The following is a 14,104-nucleotide window of genomic DNA, read 5'->3' on the forward strand; positions in this document are numbered from 1 at the left end:
CAGTACACAATTGCGGTAACGCTGTGTCACGCTCTTGTCCCTTGATCTGCATCTCCTCCAACAAGAAGAGAAGATGCTGCAGATTTAGAAGCAACGTCTCACGACAGCAGGAATCCCTCTACATACCCAGCAGAGCAGAGTGAGAAGCAAGACTGAGCATGCGTGTCCACCTTAGCACATTTACTGAGGTGGACACAGTAAAGGCTATTGAATAGAAACAGCAGGTGGCATATGCTTACATAATTCATGGAATATCTGGTGATATAAGCAAAAGCTTTTCTTCATAAATGTAGATACAAAAAAACGTCCTTATTTGCGGGCTGGATTTAACTATAAACAAAAATTTTCGTAGGCCAACCCCTTCAAATAGTTACATGTTCCTTAAACTGTAATTTTTCACAGGCAATTGACTTCTCAGCTGTTTGACCCGACGTTCTAAGTTATATGTTAAAGAGGTTGGCCAGTTTAGAAAAAACAATTATATTTTCCCCATTAGTAAAATCTGATTTAATAGAGGGGGTGCTTTTTTCAGCACTCTCATCCCTTGGACAGAGTAAAGTTTGGTTACTTAAATCGTCTCTTGCTCTGGGGGACCTGTACTGTCCTGCATTATACAGACAACCCATTGATATGAATGGGCACTGTGTGATGCTTCATTTCCCCTGTGGTTGCGATGCAGGGAAACAAAACTATTATGGTCCTTTTACATGGGCCAATTATCGGTAAAATGAGCAGTCACAGAACACTCGTTCCTGATCATTGCCCTGTGTAAACAGGTCAACGAACAGCCGATGAACGAGCAAACGCTCGTTCACCGGCTGATTGTATTGTTTTAAATGCCAAAAATATTATCGTTGTTGGCAGCACATCTCCTTGACGTGCTACCGACATGATAGAAATGTAGTAACTTGCGCTCGTCCTCATACATCGCTCCTTGTGAAAGGCGCGAACGTCCCCATACATAGCTCCTTGTAAAAGGCGCAAACGAGTGCCGATCAACGAGCTGTCTCGTTGATCGGCGCTTGTTTACACGGCGTGGGCCATGTAAGACCACCCTTACTGCCAGGTTACCCCACAGATTACAGCTGATCGCTAGGGGTCCCAGAAGGGGGAGACTTTGTGATCTGTTTATCGTGAAGAGACTCTTCGAACAAGTAGGGATTGTCAAAAGCAGAGAACCCCTTTAATGAACAGAATTTCACTTTTCAACATAATGGAACAAAAAACAACGGCTAATATTCTCCTATTTAATGACAGCATGTCAATGTAAGGTAATGTGAAGTAACGTAGCTGTACAACTCCAGAACATGAATGTCTTGACAAATAATTTAGAAATTCGATTACCCAATTAAAAAAAAAAAACGGTAATTAAGACTACTGCAACCCACCTCGGATAAACTGAAATAATAATGCACTATGGGAGAAGTCTATGGACGTTAACTAGGTTTAAAGCTGGCCATGCACATTCATTCAGTTGACCAATGTTCTAATATGTATGGGGGCCTTCCGACATCAAACAGAATTTTTTTTAAATCCCATGTACGCACTGCAGCATTGAGCATGTCCCACCTTTCGTGTGCGTTTTTTTCCTATTGAGACAAAATGAAGTAACTTAACAGTTGGCTGTTCCATTGATGATTAAAATAATGGGGTTGGATATATATATATATATATATATATATATATATATATATATATATACACACACACACACTACCGTTCAAAAGTTTGGGGTCACGTGGACAATTTTGTGTTTTCCATGAAAACTCAGACTTATATTTATCAAATGAGTTGCAAAATTACTAGAAAATATAGTCAAGACATTGACAAGGTTAGAAATAATGATTTTTATTTTAAATAATAATTTTCTCCTTCAAACTTTGCTTTCGTTAAAGAATGCTCCAATTTGTAGCAATTACAGCATTGCAGACCTTTGGCATTCTAGCTGTTAATTTGCTGAGGTAATCGGGAGAAATTTCACCCCATGCTTCCAGAAGCCCCTCCCACAAGTTGGATTGGCTTGATGGGCACTTCTTGCGTACCATACGGTCAAGCTGCTCCCACAACAGCTCTATGGGGTTGAGATCTGGTGACTGCGCTGGCCACTCCATTACAGATAGAATACCAGCTGCCTGCTTCTTCCCTAAATAGTTCTTGTATAATTTGGAGGTGTGCTTTGGGTCATTGTCCTGTTGTAGGACGAAATTGGCTCCAATAAAGCGCTGTCCACAGGGTATGGCATGGCGTTGCAAAATGATAGCCTTCCTTATTCATAATCCCTTTTACCTTGTACAAATCTCCCACTCTACCAGCACCAAAGCAACCCTAGACCATCACATTACCTCCACCATGCTTGACAGATGGCGTCAGGCACTCTTCCAGCATCTTTTCAGTTGTTCTGCGTCTCACAAATGTTCTTCTGTGTGATCCAAACACCTCAAACTTCGATTCGTCTGTCCATAACACTTTTTTCCAATCTTCCTCTGTCCAATGTCTGTGTGCTTTTGCCCATATTAATCTTTTCCTTTTATTAGCCAGTCTCAGATATGGCTTTTTCTTTGCCACTCTGCCCTGAAGGCCAGCATCCCGGAGTCGCCTCTTCACTGTAGACGTTGACACTGGCGTTTTGTGGGTACTATTTAATGAAGCTGGCAGTTGAGGACCTGTGAGGCGTCTATTTCTCAAACTAGAGACTCTAATGTACTTGTCTTATTGCTCAGTTGTGCAGCGGGGCCTCCCACTTCTCTTTCTACTCTGGTTAGAGACTGTTTGTGCTGTCCTCTGAAGGGAGTAATACACACCGTTGTAGGAAATCTTCAGTTTCTTGGCAATTTCTCGCATGGAATAGCCTTCATTTCTAAGAACAAGAATAGAGGGGGTCGTGGCTGACTCCCGCCGCGAGCAGTCGCATGCTGTGAGAGCTCGGTCCCGGCTTCAGTGTTTCTGCACTAATCCTGCCGTAAAACTACCCGCAAATACTCCTTGAACTTGGGGCAATCGCAGGCATAGTAGAGGAGAGCTCAACATGAGTAAGACGCGCAATTCAGCGGCCGCTGACCGCCTCAAAGAGTTCGCCAGATCAAGCAGCCATCATGGCGCCGTTGCTCCTGGACAGCAGCATGACGAGGCGGACCCTCAGGGAGATGAGGATCCGGAACCATCACTAAAACAAGTCACAGCACAGCTCCTGACTGCTATACGTGAGTCTACTACTTCTCTTACTGGGAAAATAGATGAGGTTAAGGTGGACCTTGGTTTGATGCGTCAGGATCTCCAGAAGCTAAGAGATCGGGTTCGTGATACCGAAACTCGGATCTCGCAAATAGAGGATGATTCTGCCCCTGTGGCGCGACAAATCGGAGCCCTGGAAAGGGCAGCAGACGCATGGGCACAAAGATCGGATGATCTTGAGAATAGGATGCGCAGGAATAATGTTCGTATCCTGGGCCTGCCAGAGCGGGCTGAAGGCAAGGACCCAGGGACATTTATGGAGCAATGGCTCAAAGATACGCTGCCTGACGCTACACTATCTGCGGCTTATGCGGTTGAACGAGCACATCGCGTTCCCGCCAGACCACCACCGCCAGGAGCCATGCCTAGGCCTATGTTGGTTCGTTTACTCAGCAGCAAGGATAGAGACGCCATTTTGAGAGCTGCGCGCCAAAAGGGCCAGATCACTCACAACACCGCTACGGTCACGATTTTTCCAGATTTCTCGGCAGCACTCCAGAAAGCTCGTGCTACATTTGTGGGCGTTAAACGACGGTTGAGAGATCTTCAGATTCAATACTCCATGGTCTTCCCAGCACGGCTCCGAGTTGTACATCATGATAAATCTATCTTTTTCAATACTCCGGGAGAGGCTGACGAATGGCTGAACAGCCGAAATAACCCAGGCCCCAGACCATGATTGCGGTTTTGTAATCAGACACCTAGAATCGTGGACACGGAGACTCGGTGACTTTTGTGGAGCTGCGGTTTGCTTTAGGAACTTTTGTTTTTCCTTTCCTCTTGACGCTGATCCAGGTTGCTGCTTAGTGGTATAATATCGGTATATCTGATATGTTTTCATTGAATGTACACTCTCTCTAACCACTGTATTTTACTTTGCTTATATTGTTGTTACTGGATTGGGATAACTGGATTGTCCTTGAAAGGGTTGCTAGTCCGCCCTGGGGCGACTTGTTACTCCATATTATTGCGGGTCCTTATATGACGGGTTGTATGCCTGTCTTGTGTGGGTTGGAGACGCTGGAGGGGGGAGGATGGAGCAATAGTCTGTGCGTAGTTTCCAGTCTCACATAGACTACCCCCGTGATTCAGAAGGGATATATTCCCCTAGTTCGGAAGATTTTCTTGATAGGGAGACTGAGTTCCCCCTCCGCTTACTGTTGTTTTGTTAAATCTTTTACTTTTGCATTTTAAGGATCGTTCATTTAGCGGTGCATGATGTCTCTAAGTGTTATGTCTTGGAATGTGCGGGGATTGGGAGAGCCACGTAAACGCAATCAAATCTTCTCTCAGATCAGAGCAAGAGGTCCACAAATAATATGTTTGCAAGAAACGCACTTAATGTCAGACACTATTAAATTTATGAGGAAACCATGGATACAATGGTCAGCACACTCCACGCACTCCTCATATTCCAGGGGGGTCTCCTTACTAGTTCACAAGTCCCTGAGGTGGGAGCCAGGAGTTATGCAAAGTGACCCAGATGGGAGATATATTTTTGTACATGCCTGGATAGAGAGCCATCCTTTTGTTATCCTGGGCATTTATATTCCCCCGACACAATCCCTAGCGGTACTATATGAGGCAGCCAACTTTGCGTCAGAGTATCCCCAAGCTACGGTCCTCTGCATGGGAGACTATAATACTGTAGCAAATCCTACATTGGACAGATTTCGCCCGGATGTAGGGACAGATCCCCCTGGTGTAGCTAGACCCCTTCCTCTCTTGCTATTTCTGGAAGAGGTGGGATGGCATGATCTTTGGAGGTATATGTGGCCGGATGTTCTAGAATATACCTGTTATACCCCGGGGAGAAATGCACTGTCCCGGATTGACTACATTTGCGGTAATGTGCGCGCGGGTTCAATGATTTCATCTGTAGAACATTTACCCCGGGTGTTTTCCGACCACTCCCCTATGATGATAAAATTGAACACGTCCCAGAGAAGAAGCCATATCTGTAGGAAAATACACCCATTTTGGTTAACTCAATTTACCCAGCAGGATCGCATTCCTGATCAAATTCACATTTACACACAGGGCAATGGAAATGGTACGAACCACTCAGCTTACTGGGATGCATTAAAAGCCTACTTGAGGGGCTGTCTCCAGTCCTCCATTTCTTATATTAAAAAGGAATCGGTTAAAAGGGAACAGGAACTAGCTAACTCCTGCAAGGTACTAGAAGCCACTTATGTCTCGGACCCATCGGAAAATAATAGGGTTAGCTGGTTACAGGCGGGAAGACAATATTTAATGTATCTGACGGAAAAAAGCAAACGTAAAATGTTCTTTGCAAACCAGAAGTACTTTGAACAGGGAAACCAATCCAGCAGCCTGTTAGCACATCTCATCCACCAGAATACTTCCTCCCCAGCTATTTTGAAAATTAGAAGCCCTAATGGTGTTATTCTCACTGCTACGTCAGATATACTTTCTGCATTTTCTGATTTTTACAAAGACTTATATGTCTCTAGAACTACGGAAACTGCAGAAGAGTTGCAGGCATATTGTGAATCTATCACCTGCCCCTCTATAACTAATGAACAGAGTCTCCTACTTTATGGCATGATCACGATAGAAGAGCTGACTGAGGGGATATGTCTAAGGGGAAAGCCCGGATGGCATACCTTTGGAAGTTTATTTGAGATACCAAGAGCAGTTACTCCCAGAACTCCTTCATACCTACCATAAATCCTTGTTAGAGGGGTCCCTCCCCGACTCCTTCTATGAAGCCACAGTAGTGGTGATACTTAAACCAGATAAAGATCCCCTGGATTGTTCTTCCTACAGGCCCATAGCATTATTTAACGTAGATTATAAAATTTTAACTAAGGTATTGGCAAATAGACTTAATGGTATTATGCCCTCTCTCATCCACCCTGACCAGGCTGGGTTTATACAGGGGAGAGGTACGTCAGACAACCTACGCAGAGTCCAAATTGTTTCTCAGATTGCATCGCGACAGGGTGCGGACTGGGCCTTCGCATCTTTGGATGCAGCAAAGACCTTTGACTCTATTGAATGGCCATATTTACTCCATGCTCTGCGTAGGTTCGGATTTGGTCCTGTGTTTTGTCAGTGGGTCTCCTTATTGTATCTACATCCCAGAGCGGCAGTGTTCTTGAACGGACAGCTCTCTCCATATTTTGATTTGGCTCTTGGTACCAGACAGGGGTGTCCGCTTTCACCTTTATTATTTGCAATCGCTGTAGAACCCTTAGCTATTCTACTTAGATCTGATGTGATATACCGGGGCATACCCCTAAACTCTGCGGAACACCGAGTGGCACTATATGCCGACGACCTGTTGTATTTATGTCATCTCCTGATGAGTCCCTAGATGTAGCAATGACCATAATTGATAGGTCTGGAGATTTTTCTGGACGGTCCATTAATTGGGGCAAGTCGTGTCTGATGTACTTTTCCCCGCGCAGAAATGGTAGGGTAGGTTCATTGGTGGGTGGTTTAAGGGTGGTTTCTAGATTTAAGTATTTGGGAATTCAAATGACGAGATTAGACGCTGACATGGTACAAGCAAATGTTGCTCCCCTAATTCCGATGTTTCGAGACAAATTTAAGATCTGGTCGAGACTACCTCTATCCATAGCAGGACGTATTAACCTTATCAAAATGGTGGTTCAGCCTAAATGTCTTTATATTCTGCAACACATATTTGTATATATCCCAAGGTCAATTTTCCAGGAAATGGAATCGCAACTAATTAAATTCATATGGGGATCTTCTAGATCTAAGTTACAGCTAGCAAAATTGCAACGACCCAGAGATTTAGGGGGAATGGCCCGCTCTGATTTATATTTATACTATCTAGCGGGCCAGCTCAAGTATATGGCCGCCTGGGTGACACCTGACGTACCAGAGGGATTGGAACTATGTCTGGCAAACTATTTGGATATTCCTAAACTCTGGCCTGTATTAGAACCCTCACTTCCCCTTAGTAGGAAATCTTTACCGATACATAGGGTTGCTCGCAATGTCTGGTCGGCAGCACTTAAGATCTCAGGAGAGGACCAAATAATAGCGGAAACACCCCTATGGCAGAATGGGGTACTAGATCAGTTATTCTCCTCACAGGATGATACATTTTGGTCGACACTGGGGGTGAATACGGTGGGAGATTTATTTGTGAATAATGTGATGCTGTCCTTTACTCAAGTGGAGGAAACCTATCAAGCTCCAAGACGAGCTTTCTATAAGTATTTGCAATTGCGCCATTCACTGCTGACTCAGTATAGGGGGAGAGTAACACCTATTTCCACTTATCCCTTGATTGGGGTTATTAGATCACAGGGCCCCGGAGGGTTAATTTCCTCCATCTATTCTTACCTTATACATGCGAAGGCAAATAAAGCAGCTCTCCCAGCAATGGGCAGGTGGCAGACCTTGATCCCATCCCTAGATGAGGATTCCAGATTGGATCTATTAGAGTCACATAGATTTGTTTCTCCTGCTATTAACAATAAGCTGATACAGCTCTACATCATACACCAGAGTTATCTTACCCCGGTCCGTCTTTATAAAATGGGTAGACGGACTAATCCCAGGTGTCACAGGTGTCGCTATGAACCGGCTGATTTTCATCACATGATATGGGAATGTCCTTTACTTCAAGTTTTCTGGACTGAAGTTATTGACCTGTTATCCCGGGTATTGGAAGTCCCAGTTAGACTGGAACCAGGAATTTGCCTATTTGGATTGGTGGAGGATGGGATGTATACTAATCCAACACGTACGTGCCTTCGGGAGACGTTATTTATGGCTAGGAAGGCTATCACTATTAGGTGGATGAATCCTCGTACTCCTACTAAATTTATGTGGATAGAACTGATTAATTCTATGATACCTTATGAACGAATTGTTTATGTTAATAGAAGATGTCCTGATAAATTTCATCGGGTGTGGGATCAATGGTGTAACTCTGAGCTCACATCCTACTCCAACAATGCTTTATCTAGGGCTCTTAGAGCAGTCCCCACTCAAGGTGTTTTGTAAAAAAGGGGGGGGGGAAGAGGTTACCTCTCCTATCTGTTTGGGGAATGTATAGTTTAAGATGGGGTGCGACATTATAGATACCTTAGGTCGCTTAGATGGAATCGGGATTTGCGGGCTCTCTGTCTTCTGCATATGGTGATATATTATTGCTTCTAAGAAAATATGGAACATCGTGCACTATGAACGATTGTGAAAGGTTTAGATGCTATGTTTTAGTTTGATTCATGTTTAAATTTGAGGTTGATTGTAATGCCATGCATTGCTGACATTATATTGTAACACGCACTTTTGTATTAATGTTGGGCATGTCCGCTGTGCGGGGGCCCAGATATGTCTTTTATCATGGTGTTTATGTATCTCCTTCAATAAAACGAGTTTAAAAAAAAAAAAGAACAAGAATAGACTGTCGAGTTTCACATGAAAGCTCTCTTTTTCTAGCCATTTTGAGAGTTTAATCGAACCCACAAATGTAATGCTCCAGATTCTCAACTAGCTCAAAGGAAGGTCAGTTTTATAGCTCCTTTAAACAGCAAAACTGTTTACAGCGGTGCTAACATAATTGCACAAGGGTTTTCAAGTGTTTTCTAATCACCCATTAGCCTTCTAACACAGTTAACAAACACAATGTACCATTAGAACACTGGAGTGATGGTTGCTGGAACTGGGCCTCTATACACCTATGTAGATATTGCATTAAAAACCAGACGTTTGCAGCTAGAATAGTCATTTAGCACATTAACAATGTATAGAGTGTATTTCTGATTAATTTAATGTTATCTTCATTGAAAAAAACCTGTGCTTTTCTTTCAAAAATAAGGAAATTTCTAAGTGACCCTAAACTTTTGAACGGTAGTGTATATATATATATATATATATATATATATATATATACACACACACACACACACATTAAATTATTTTGTGTTTTAAAATTATGTAATGAACGGAAATCCCTTTGTAGTTATTTATTTTTACTTGTACATTAAATGGGAAATCCTTACAAAATGATTCTCTGATACATGTTAGAAGATCAGGTTGGTGAAGTCTGTTATCTTAGACCACCACTGATATTACGACTCCATAAAGCGCTTAACTCCTTTGTCAAGAGTTTTTTTCTGTTTATTAGTTTAAAAAAGTCCATACAGTGTTATTTAACCCTTTCATGACCAAGGGTCATTGATGCCCCTGTGTACAGGTCAAATTTTAAATTTTTGATATGAACTTCTTTAAACGATAATATCTTTGCAACCGCTTTGATTATCACAACTATTTTTACTTTGATTTTTACAAGACTTATGAGGCTTTCATTTTCTAGATTCGTTTAATTAATTCAGTGTTTTTAATTGTTATCACGAGCAGACAAATCACTAAAAAATTAAGAAAAACCACTTTTTTGTAATTTTTTATATCTCTCTCTCTAGGGCTATAAGGCTATATACACACGAACGTGAAAAGAAATGGCAGTCAACAACGAATCAACTGTCAGTTTTTCATGGCTATTTTACATCAATGTGTCTCAAAATTTTAATCCATTTCCCGGCCGTCTGACCGTTTTTAACAGGCATTTGCCATCCGTTTTTCATGAACATTAAAAATATAGATAAATGTTATTCGTTAGGGCTTTTTGTCCTAACCCCCTAAAAAACACCACAGTGCCCATGTAGATAGTGATGCAATACCACTGTAGATAGTGCCACATTGCCCACATAAATAGTGCCCACTGTAAATAGTGCCACAGTACCCACATATTGCCACAGTTCTCTCTGTAGATAATGCCCACTTAGTGCCACACAGTGGCCATGTAGATAGCGCCAGTGTCCCCAATAGTGCCAATATAATGCCACTGTACCCCTGTAGATAGCACCACACCCCCTCAGCGTCACCCCCCTGTAGATAGCAAGATCCCCCCTGTATTTAGCAATATCCCCGCTGCAGATAGCGCCACACCCCCCAGTAAATGGCACCCCCTTTCTGTAAATAGCACCAGTGTAGCTCCCTGTAGGAGCAGAATCCCTCTGGCCGAAGATTCCACTCCTACAGGAAGCCCCTGATGTCTCTGTCAATATTTGGACAGTGACGTCAGGGGTTAACTTTAAGAGCGGAATCCCCTGCCAGAGCGGGGATTCCGCTCCAGGAGTAGCCCCTGACCTCACTGTCCATATATGGATAGGGACACCAGGGGCTTCTCCAGTAGCGGAATCCCCAACACAGAGCGATCTGATACCAGGGATTCCACTCATAGAGAGAGTCGCTGACGTCATTGTCCATATATGGATAGTGACTCCTGGGGCTTCTCCAGTAGCGGAATCCCCGGCTAGAGTGTAGGCAGGGGATTCCGCTCCTAGAGAGAGCCACTAATGTCACTGTGCAAATGGACAGTGACGTCAGGGGCTCTGTCTAGAAGCGGAATGCCCGGCCAGTGCGATCTGACACAGGGGATTCCGCTCCTAGAGTCAGTTCAGGTGGCGCTATTTACAGTGGGGGGGGGGATGCTATCTACAGCGGGGTGGGAGGGGGGTTTGCTATCTGCAGGTGGGGTGGTACTATCTACAGCGGGGATGGAAAGATGGCGGGGGCTCCCTCAAAGCGCTGGCCGGGGATTCCGTTGCTGGAGGGAGCATAGGTGGCGCTATTTACAGAGGGTTTTGCGGGTGGCACTATCTACAGTGGGGGGTGTATTCCGGGGCTCTGAAGCCCCGGCACACATGAGTGCAGTGCTGCTCATGCAGAAGCAGCACTGCACTCATTAAAGCCCATCCAGGCTGCTGTCGTCTATACCCGTGCTAACTGCACGGGGCATCGGCAGTTAGAACGTATATAGCCATATGGCAGTCGTGAAGGGGTTAATGTTATTTGACAATCATGAAAACATCCAGAGGGTAAACCCTTTTTATGAGCAGTGCACTAGCAAGATACAAATAAGTTCCTGCTAATTATAACCTGCTAAAGAAATTTTCCAGTTTTAGTATCTTACAGTATATCATTGAAACCAAAGCGCAGACCTCTCCTGATGTCTGAAGGAACGTCTCCCACTACATAATTTTAATAGAGGGATGGTTGTGCATACTCTGCCACTTCTTGATCATCAGCCCGTGTAAATGGGCTTACATTTATTCATACATTTCCAGGAGGAATATCAAAGGACCAGCACAATGTCTATAAGAAAGGTGCACCATCATTGGTTTTTTATGAGGAATACAAGAATTTATTAAGCCAGACATGTCACTCAGGTAAGATATTGCTGCGCCCATTGATGCCAAAAAATTAAGTTTGAAAAGCTCAAGCCCACACTATATACCAGTAAATTGTAAACAAGGACTAGAAACAAAGATTATAACAGATCAGTACTCACTTATTACATTGAGTAGGCTGCTTTTTCCTGCATTGGTAACTCCTGTAAGGACAACTTGTATCCCATCTCTCAGCCTCTCTCCTCGCCGGTTATCCCTAAGATGCTCCTCCAGTTCTTTCTGTAGCTTTTTAACCTCTTCATCAACTGCCATTTTAATAAAATAATAAAAACAGTAAAAGCTTTGATAAGTTATTATTAGTAAATTATACAGGGACATTCATGCATATTCCTCTACTTCACTACGCATATTTATTACATATACGATGGTAGCGAGCACATATTCTTTCGTCTATTTGCAACACTAAACAACCTCTATTTTATCTGACTTGCACAATAAATGTATCTTTGACTTTAATACATTGAATATAAATGTTAATGAAGACGTATTATATTTATTTTAAATAGCCATAATGGAAAAAAACAACAGTTAATATTCTCCTGATTTAGTACAGCATGTAAGCATAGTTAGAACTAATGTAACATAGCGGTCCCACCTCATAACATGATCATCCTGACACATACTGACTACTGGACTACTCAATAAAAAACGTAATGCTTTGAAGCCATGGGAGAATTGGCTTATTGAAATAAAAATGCAGTCGAGCATGTATGTTTATGGGGAGGTCGGGAGAGATAGCCAAAAACTTTACTTAAAGAGGCTCTGTCACCAGATTTTGCAACCCCTATCTGCTATTGCAGCAGATCGGCGCTGCAATGTAGATTACAGTAACGTTTTTATTTTTAAAAAACGAGCATTTTTGGCCAAGTTATGACCATTTTTGTATTTATGCAAATGAGGCTTGCAAAAGTCCAAGTGGGTGTGTTTAAAGTAAAAGTCCAACTGGGCGTGTATTATGTGCGTACATCGGGGCGTTTTTACTTCTTTTACTTCTCTTCAGAACGCCCAGCTTCTGGCAGTGCAGACACACAGCGTGTTCTCGAGAGATCACGCTGTGACGTCACTCACTTCCTGCCCCAGGTCCTGCATCGTGTCGGCTACATCGGCACCAGAGGCTACAGTTGATTCTGCAGCAGCATCAGCGTTTGCAGGTAAATAGCTACATCGACTTACCTGCAAACGCCGATGCTGCTGCAGAATCAACTGTAGCCTCTGGTGCCGATGTGTCCTCGCTCGTCCGACACGATGCAGGACCTGTGTCTGCACTGCCAGAAGCTGGGCGTTCTGAAGAGAAGTGGATGATACTTCTCGTCAGAACGCCCAGCTAGTAAAAGAAGTAAAAACGCCCCGATGTACGCACATAATACACGCCCAGTTGTACTTTTGCAAGCCTCATTTGCATAAATACAAAAATGGTCATAACTTGGCCAAAAATGCTCGTTTTTTTTAAATAAAAACGTTACTGTAATCTACATTGCAGCGCCGATCTGCTGCAATAGCAGATAGGGGTTGCAAAATCTGGTGACAGAGCCTCTTTAAACTAAATGTTCACCCATTTCAGGGGTTAAAAATTCTGCGCGGATTAATTTTTTACACATACGGTATATCTTTATAGCGGGCAGAGCTGTTTTTCTGATACAAAGCCCCTGCATGAAATAGATTTAAAATACAACATGTGAGCTTACAGAATAAAGTTATACATTGAACTCACTAATAAGATAGTACGCAGTAAGCTTCTAAGCTATTAAACTCCCCCTAGTGGTGGCTGCACGTTACCAGCATGTTCCCTTTTAAGTCTATATTTGCGCAGTTTATTTGAAGCTCTGTATTAGAGAAACAGAGCTCTGGCAGCTGTAAAGATATACCAAAAACGACATGATAATAAAAGGTGGAGATTCACTTAATGTCAATCACACGATGCTTTTTCTTAGTGCACATATAGTCATTATCTAGTATTACCTTAATTTGTGAAAGAGATCTTCTATTTAAATGTCTTTTTAGAAATACAAGCTGAAGTGATTAATGCCATGGCTTGAGCTATGCCAGGTTGCTTTTGACAGTGAAGCTTTAAGATAAACAGATGAGGGTGTTAAACACCTGGAATCGGCCATAAATGCTTAAGATGGAAATACCCCTTTAAATGCGGTTGTAAGGCAGCATATTCCAAGCAACTAGTTTGTCTCAGATCTCCACCTCAAAAGGATAAGTATGCCTTAATGGCAAAGAAGGGCCAATAAGGCATACTAGTACTCCATTTTAAAGATAACCTGCTAGACTGAAAATGCTGTCCAATCTGCGTGCAGCATGCCTCAGAGAGGAATTCACAGTGTAGATTGATATATAGGTTTGTGGGAAAAGATTCCGTATAACTTGAAATTTATGGATTTAAATCACTGCTCATTCTGGGCTTAGAAGTCAAGGGGGCAGTCCTACTCAGCACGTGTACATATAGAAATAACTATCAATCACTAAATAGAATAGACCACTGGACTCTTATACACATACACACACTTGTTTTTTTCACCTGTTCTGTTGCATTAGAACCTTGAATTAACCCCTTAAGGACACGGCCAATTTTGGCCTTGAGGAAGGAGCGATTTTTTTACATT

General features: G+C 42.8%; 1 protein-coding gene across 3 annotated transcripts in view; it reads right to left on the minus strand.

Moving 5' to 3' along the window:
- GTPBP3 (GTP binding protein 3, mitochondrial) overlaps window positions 1-14,104 on the minus strand; it is a 133,448-nt gene that overhangs the window by 26,371 nt on the left and 92,973 nt on the right. For all 3 annotated transcript variants that reach the window (XM_075825511.1, XM_075825509.1, XM_075825510.1), the window contains exon 7: window positions 11,597-11,740. In XM_075825511.1, the coding sequence (XP_075681626.1) occupies window positions 11,597-11,740 (144 nt within the window). The remainder of the gene's footprint in view (window positions 1-11,596; window positions 11,741-14,104) is intronic.

This window comes from Rhinoderma darwinii, chromosome 1 (assembly GCF_050947455.1).
Source record: "Rhinoderma darwinii isolate aRhiDar2 chromosome 1, aRhiDar2.hap1, whole genome shotgun sequence".
In the NCBI taxonomy this organism is placed as follows: domain Eukaryota; kingdom Metazoa; phylum Chordata; class Amphibia; order Anura; family Rhinodermatidae; genus Rhinoderma; species Rhinoderma darwinii.